General features: G+C 43.5%; 1 protein-coding gene across 1 annotated transcript in view; it reads left to right on the forward strand.

Annotated features, from left to right (window-relative positions):
* The window catches only part of cfap65 (cilia and flagella associated protein 65), a 47,490-nt gene that overhangs the window by 28,442 nt on the left and 11,548 nt on the right, over nucleotides 1-7,500 (forward strand). The window contains exons 19-24 of the mRNA XM_063213020.1: nucleotides 27-155; nucleotides 566-742; nucleotides 2,032-2,098; nucleotides 2,872-2,982; nucleotides 4,730-4,921; nucleotides 7,413-7,500. The exon at nucleotides 7,413-7,500 is cut by the window's right edge and continues 65 nt beyond it. Of these exons, the coding sequence (XP_063069090.1) occupies nucleotides 27-155; nucleotides 566-742; nucleotides 2,032-2,098; nucleotides 2,872-2,982; nucleotides 4,730-4,921; nucleotides 7,413-7,500 (764 nt within the window). The remainder of the gene's footprint in view (nucleotides 1-26; nucleotides 156-565; nucleotides 743-2,031; nucleotides 2,099-2,871; nucleotides 2,983-4,729; nucleotides 4,922-7,412) is intronic.

Genomic DNA, 7,500 nt, shown 5'->3' on the forward strand with positions numbered 1-7,500 from the left:
ACCATCTGTGTGCTTGTCGTTGCCAGTCTGAGGCGCTGTCCGTCCGTGTTCACGTCGTCCATATTGGATTTGAACTTCGGGGCGGCGCCACTGGGCTCGGAACCCTCCTGTGTGCTGCTGGTGTTCCAGAACACGGGCAGCATCCCTGTGGAATGGTGAGGAATCACACACGCACACACCCATGCCACGGTGTCATGATAATCATGTTTTTTCAATAATTTTATCATTATTTGTTCAATGTTAAATCTTATGTATTAATTAATCATTTTATTGTTAGTAGTTCATCACTGTTACTTGTCCTGTCTCGCACTTTTGTCAGTCTGTCTATGTCCTGCCATGGTATAGTGAGAGAAAATGTCATTTTCCTTGTATGACCTGTGCATATGAGGAAAGTGACAATAAAAGCTCACTTGACTTGATCTTTTTTGTTGTCTGCCAATTTATGATTGTACACAGTATTAAAAAATACCTTGTGGATTTCACAGCAGGGGGATTTTTCCTGACTGTATCCAATCGTAAGCTCACTTCCTGTGTGTGGTGATGTCATTTCCCCTCCCCTGGTCAGGAGCTTCCTGCTCCCGGAGGACCAGCAGATAGAGCTGGAGTACTGGGCCGAGAGCGGCGACTTCACCCCCACAGAGCTGCACCACATGCGGGCACAGGACAACCGACTCTTCTCTGTCTCCCCGCGCTCCGGCACCCTGCCTCCAGGCCAGCAGAGGGCAGTGCACTTCACATACAGGTCACACTAACTTGTTACACTAACAACTTATGTGTCATTGTCTTACTATATGGATGCCCAGGTGGCATGCACTTTTTCCTTTGGGGATTCATAAAATGTACTCACTCACTTACTTACTCACTCACTCACTCACTTACTCACTCACTCACTCACTCACTCACTCACTCACTCACTCACTCACTCACTCACCCACTCACCACCCACCCATCCTCCCACCCACCCACTCACTCACTCACTCACTCACTCACTCACTCACTCACTCACTCACTCACTCACTCACTCACTCACTCACTCACTCACTCACTCACTCACTCACTCACCCACTCACCTACTCACTTAGGTCAGACCCCACTTTACAGTAAGAGTGACTCAGTTTAACAGTGTATTACCCAAGAATCTTAAATGGAGGATGACAATGTTCAAAAACGTTTTATGGAGGGTGAGTATGTTGAAGAACTTTTTATGGAGGATGAGAATGTTCACATACGGTATTGCAACCCTTGCCCTACGTGAGCTGCAACCTAGTGAAAAGGAAATCAGAGGATGTGTGGTGGCTCTACATAGGCTAAATCGCCTGTGATATTATCGTGCATTTTAAAACCAGATGAATTTTCCTTTTTCCATATTTTATGAGTGGCCTACAGATGAGAGTCAGTTATGTTTTAACATTCCACAGCTTTCAAATGTACTTTTGTTTCTTTTTTTTTCACTAGGTCTATTTTGGTTATTCCATCATGCAACGCACAGATAATAACACACTAATCACAGGGTTCCCACGGGTCATGGAATTTCTGGAATATCATGTAATTTCATAAACGTTATTCCAGTCATGGAAAGTCATGGAATTTTACAATTTTGCATGCACAGTCATGGAATATCCTGGAACTTTTTTGTTTGGTGTATAACATTGTTTCTTACTGGTTATACTACAACTCTTCGCCAGAGCTGGTTTGGTTTCGCGCAGTAATGTGCAACATTCTAGAATGTAATGAGCCCTCCTAAGTTGGGCGGTGGCTTGGTGTCGGCTCTAGGGGTGAAGATAATCTTCAGTTTTCACTTAAAAAAAAAAAATTAACATCATTTTTGTTACGGAAGTGGTCATGGCAATTCAGTTTTTTGGGTTTGGAAAAGTCATGGAAAATCATGGAAATTTATATCTGAATTAGAGAACCCTGTAATCAACTGTAACTTGATTGTAACTGCAGTACCTAGTTCTTCTGATATGGCATGTTGTCAAATGTGTTTTTTATGAATGCTTGTGAATGCTGGGTGTTTTCTCCTGTCTGCAGACATGAGTTTGCTGGTACCGACCGTCTGCCAGTGCTAATGAAGCTCTCCTATGGCCGCGAGATCCTGGTGAGAAGTAGAGATGTTAACCGGTAACCGTTTAACCAATAGTCGATAGTAAAACCGGTAGTAAAACCAATACCGATAGTAACATTTTCTGCCACCGCTTAACCAGTTGTAATAATAATAATAATAATTATAATAATAATTTCCTCCCAAAAAAACTATAACTTTGAGGTTTTAGTACGCTAATTCAGCATTTTCCATCTGGCAACAGTGGCTGGACATGGCAGGTCCTGTCTGCGCAGCAAAAAAAAAAGGCTAATGTGAAAATAATTTTAAAAAAAATCAGTGCTATGCATATCAGGCACGCAAATGTTGTATAATTTAAGATTACCGGTTAACCACCGGTTAATGAGTCTCAGTAGCCGGTTAAGAGTTTTTTCAATTTTCGCCATCCCTAGTGAGAAGCCACTGAGTCAACCTCTGTCAACCTAATATTTAAAGCAACGTATCATATTTTATTTAAATTTTAAAAATTTTAAATTTATATTTTATTTTTATTTAAAGTGTTTTGTGCATATTTCTGTATGCTGTATGTGTGTGTTGTGTAAGCTCAACTGTGTGTGTGTGTGTGTGTGTGTGTGTGTGTGTGTGTGTGTGTGTGTGTGTGTGTGTGTGTGTGTGTGTGTGTGTGTGTGTGTGTGTGTGTGTGTGTGTGTGTGTGTGTGTGTGTGTGTGTGTGTGTTTGGGTTTGTGTGTGTGTGTGTGTGTGTGTGTGTGTGTGCTCGTGTGTGCGTGCGTGTGTGTGTGTGTGTCTGCGCACGTGTGTGTGTTTTCAGTTGAATTTCGTGGGCGTGACGGTGGAGAGAAATCAGCGCTACCTCCACTTCACCTCCAGCAAGTACACCTTCGCCCCCGTGGTCATCGGAGGCTTCGAACCCCCCAAACAGGTGCCGCTTGTTTGGTCAAAACCAATGTTTTGACATTGTTCTCAAATTACACTTTGATGAATGATTATTTGCTGATAGTTTATAAAGAATTATTTTAAGTTGAGAAAAAAATCGACTGTGACAAAAAAATCTTGTGGTCATCATCACTATTTATCAACATCCTTGGTTGTTGGTGAGGCCTGGCATACAGTATGTCTTCTGTAGTGATGTGCATAGGGCAGTCATGGGTGAGCGGTTAGGGCGTCAGACTTGTATCCCAGAGGTTGCCGGTTCGACTCCCGACCCGCCAGGTTGGTGGGGGGAGTAATCAACCAGTGCTCTCCCCCATCCTCCTCCATGACTGAGGTACCCTGAGCATGGTACCGTCCCACTGCACTGCTCCCCATGGGGCGCCACTGAGGGCTGCCCCCTTGCACGGGTGAGGCATAAATGCAATTTCGTTGTGTGCAGTGTGCAGTGTTTACTTGTGTGCTGTGGAGTGCTGTGTCACAATGACAATGGGAGTTGGAGTTTCCCAATGGGCTTTCACTTTCTTTCACTTTCGCTTTCATATCTATGAGCTGCAAAACGGCAGTGCCTTGCACGACCCCATTGCAGACAGGTGTATGAGCTCTCATAGCTAGGCTGGTGCTGATCTGCAAATCTACGAGGAGCTGTATAACAGCTTTGCCCTGCGTCACTCTGTGCCACCACATGACAGACCAATAGTTGGATGAGTGGGCAAGAATACGTAGGTCATCTAAAGGTGCTATCCCCTCTTCTCTAGACCTACGAGCTGTATAATGGCGGTGTGCCCTCTTCTTTAGATCTACGAGCTGTATAATGGCGGTGTGCTCTCTTCTCTTCTCTAGATCTACGAGCTGTATAATGGCGATGCGCTCTCTTCTCTTCTCTAGATCTACGAGCTGTATAATGGCGGTGTGCTCTCTTCTCTAGATCTACGAGCTGTATAATGGCGATACGCTGCCTCTGTGCTCTCTTCTTCAGATCTACGAGCTGTATAATGGCGGTGTGCTCTCTTTAGATCTACGAGCTGTATAATGGCGGTGTGCTCTCTTCTCTTCTCTAGATCTACGAGCTGTATAATGGCGGTGTGATCTCTTCTCTCTTCTCTAGATCTACGAGCTGTATAATGGTGGTGTGCTCTCTTTAGATCTACGAGCTGTATAATGGCGGTGTGCTCTCTTCTCTCTTCTGTATAATGGCGGTGTGCTCTCTTCTCTTCTCTAGACCTACGAGCTGTATAATGGTGGTGTGCTCTCTTCTCTTTTCTAGATCTACGAGCTGTATAATGGCGGTGTGCTCTCTTCTCTAGACCTACGAGCTGTATAATGGCGGTGTGCTCTCTTCTCTAGATCTACGAGCTGTATAATGGTGGTGTGCTCTCTTTAGATCTACGAGCTGTATAATGGCGATGCGCTCTCTTCTCTTCTCTAGATCTACGAGCTGTATAATGGTAGTGTGCTCTCCTCTTTAGATCTACGAGCTGTATAATGGCGATGCGCTCTCTTCTCTTCTCTAGATCTACGAGCTGTATAATGGCGGTGTGCTCTCTTCTCTTCTCTAGATCTACGAGCTGTATAATGGCGGTGTGCTCTCTTCTCTTCTCTAGATCTACGAGCTGTATAATGGCGGTGTGCTCTCTTCTCTTCTCTAGATCTACGAGCTGTATAATGGCGGTGTGCTCTCTTCTCTTCTCTAGATCTACGAGCTGTATAATGGCGGTGTGCTCTCTTCTCTTCTCTAGATCTACGAGCTGTATAATGGCGGTGCGCTGCCCCTGCGCTACCACGTGGACACGGAGCCCCTGGAGCAGCTGCGTGGGGACAGCTTCGGCCACCCCGTGCTGCAGTGCCTGACGCCCTACGGGGAGGTGGCCCCCGGACGCACCGTGCGCACCGAGTGGATATTCTCCCCCCTGGAGGCCAAGACATACACTGTGAGTAGCAAATAGTTATACTGCTATAATACTTTATCATACTGGGAAGTTTGAAATACAATAGGCCAAGACATACACCGTGAGTAGCATATAGTTATACTGATATAATATTTTATCATACTGGGAAGTTTGAAATACAATAGGCCAAGACATACACCGTGAGTAGCATATAGTTATACTGATATAATATTTTATCATACTGGGAAGTTTGAAATACAATAGGCCAAGACATACACCGTGAGTAGCAAATACCTGTAGTTATACTGCTTTATTATATGGTGTGACGTCATCGGTCGAATGCTCCATTCATTTCAACTCCATTCATTTCAAACTTCCCAGTATGATAAAGTATTATGTAAGGGTTAACGCTCCGCTCCGCGTCGGGGTCTTAAGATTCTCTCTGTCGTGCTGCTATTCCACGGTAGCGACCTTCTCGCCGAACGTTAACCCTTACATAATACTTTATCATACTGGGAAGTTTGAAATACAATAGGCCAAGACATACACCGTGAGTAGCAAATACCTGTAGTTATACTGCTATAATACTTTATCATACTTTATCATACTCTATAGGCCAAGACATACACAGTGAGCAGCATATAGTTATACTGATATAATACTTTATCATACGGGGAAGTTTGAAATATAATAGGCCAAGACATACACCGTGAGTGAGAGAGAGAGAGAGAGAGAGAGAGAGAGAGACTTTATTAATCCCCAAGGGGAAATTGAATTCCACCTGGTCATACATACAACACATAACAGGAAGACAGGACAAATACATAATAAATAAGAGCTAAGAAATAAATAAAAAAGCAATACTGCTATAATACTTTATCATACTTGGAAGTTTGAAATACAATAGGCCAAGACATACACTGTGAGTAGCAAATAGTTATACTGCTATAATACTTTATCATACTGGGACGTTTGAAATACAATAGGCCAAGACATACACCGTGAGTAGCATGCAGTTATACTGCTATAATACTTTATCATACGGGGAAGTTTGAAATATAATAGTTTAGTTACTGCTGAGTAAATTCCACTGTCGCTGAGTGGATATTCTCCCCCCTAGAGGCCACGACATACACCGTAATCATTGTCTGTTTATTTAGTCTTTGTTTACAAAACAGGGACGTAATAAGAAATTGTTTAGTTGAAACTGTGAGTCTTATTTTATTCATATTAATGTTAAATAGTAAAATATTACAGCTAAATTGTAAAATAAATAGTACTAAATAGTGTGTCATCAGTAGGAATGGCACATAGTAATTAGTAAAAGTAACAGGGCCCTTCAAGAACTAATCTAAACCCACTGTGGCCCTTTACTTGCACACACACACACACACACACACACACACACACACACACACACACACACACACACACACACACACACACACACACACACACACACACACACACACAAGCACACTGCACTTTCTGCACTAAACCCAAACATACACACACTGACACACACACACACACACACACACACACACACACACACACACACACACACACACACACACACACACACACACACACACAGACACACGAACACACACACAAGACGCACACCGCACCTTCTACCTGCACTAAACACATACACACACATACACACACACACACACACACACAACACACACACACACACACACACACACACACACACACACACACACACTGCTGCTGGTGTACTTGACAGACCTTTTTTAATATTTATTTTCTTCAAAATGCTACTATTACCATGTCAGAACGCTATAAAGGACTTTTTTTAGGAAAAGCACAAAAGCACAACAGATACCTCTTAATGTATGTCCTCTACAAGTCTTCTGTTGTCCAGTCTTGCACTTTAAATGTCTGTATGAGCACTGTCTATGTCCATACTGTCTTAAGTCCATGTATAAGTACTGTCTATGTCTATACTGTCTATGTCCTTACCTAGATTAGTCTATGTCTAATGGGAAAGCAAGAAATGTAATTTCAAATTCTTTGTATGACCAGTGCATGTAAAGAAATTGACAATAAAACCTACTTGACTTGACTACTGTCGTCTTTAGCTGCCCAGCCCTGGTTCTCAGTGGACTGTACTGGCATCACTGGTGTACCGTATGGTGTAATGGTAAGGGAGTTGGACTTTTAATCATAGGGTTGCGGGTTCAATCCCCACTCTTTCCAATACATTTCTGCCCATGGCTGAAGTGACCTTGAACAATGAAACTAACCCCACACTGCTCCAGGGACTGTAACCAATACCCTGTAAATATCTGTTTGTCGCTTTGGATAAAAGAAGTCGTCAGCTAAGTGTGATGTAATGTCTTGTCTTGTCTTGTCTTGTCCATTGTTACCAGTCCATCACTGTTACCTGTCCTGTCTGCACTTTATGTCAGTATGTCTATGTCCTGGCATGGTATAGAGAGAAAACGTAATTTCATTTTTCCTATATGTCTTGTCTTGTCTTGTGGTGGGCCGCTGCGCTGCGCAGGTGGACGTACCCATCCATGTCCTGGAGGGGGAGTCGGCACTGATCCGCTTCGAGGGCAGTGGCTATGACAACCGAGCCCTGGGCCTCA

This window comes from Engraulis encrasicolus, chromosome 13 (genome assembly GCF_034702125.1).
Source record: "Engraulis encrasicolus isolate BLACKSEA-1 chromosome 13, IST_EnEncr_1.0, whole genome shotgun sequence".
NCBI classification, from domain to species: Eukaryota; Metazoa; Chordata; class Actinopteri; order Clupeiformes; family Engraulidae; genus Engraulis; species Engraulis encrasicolus.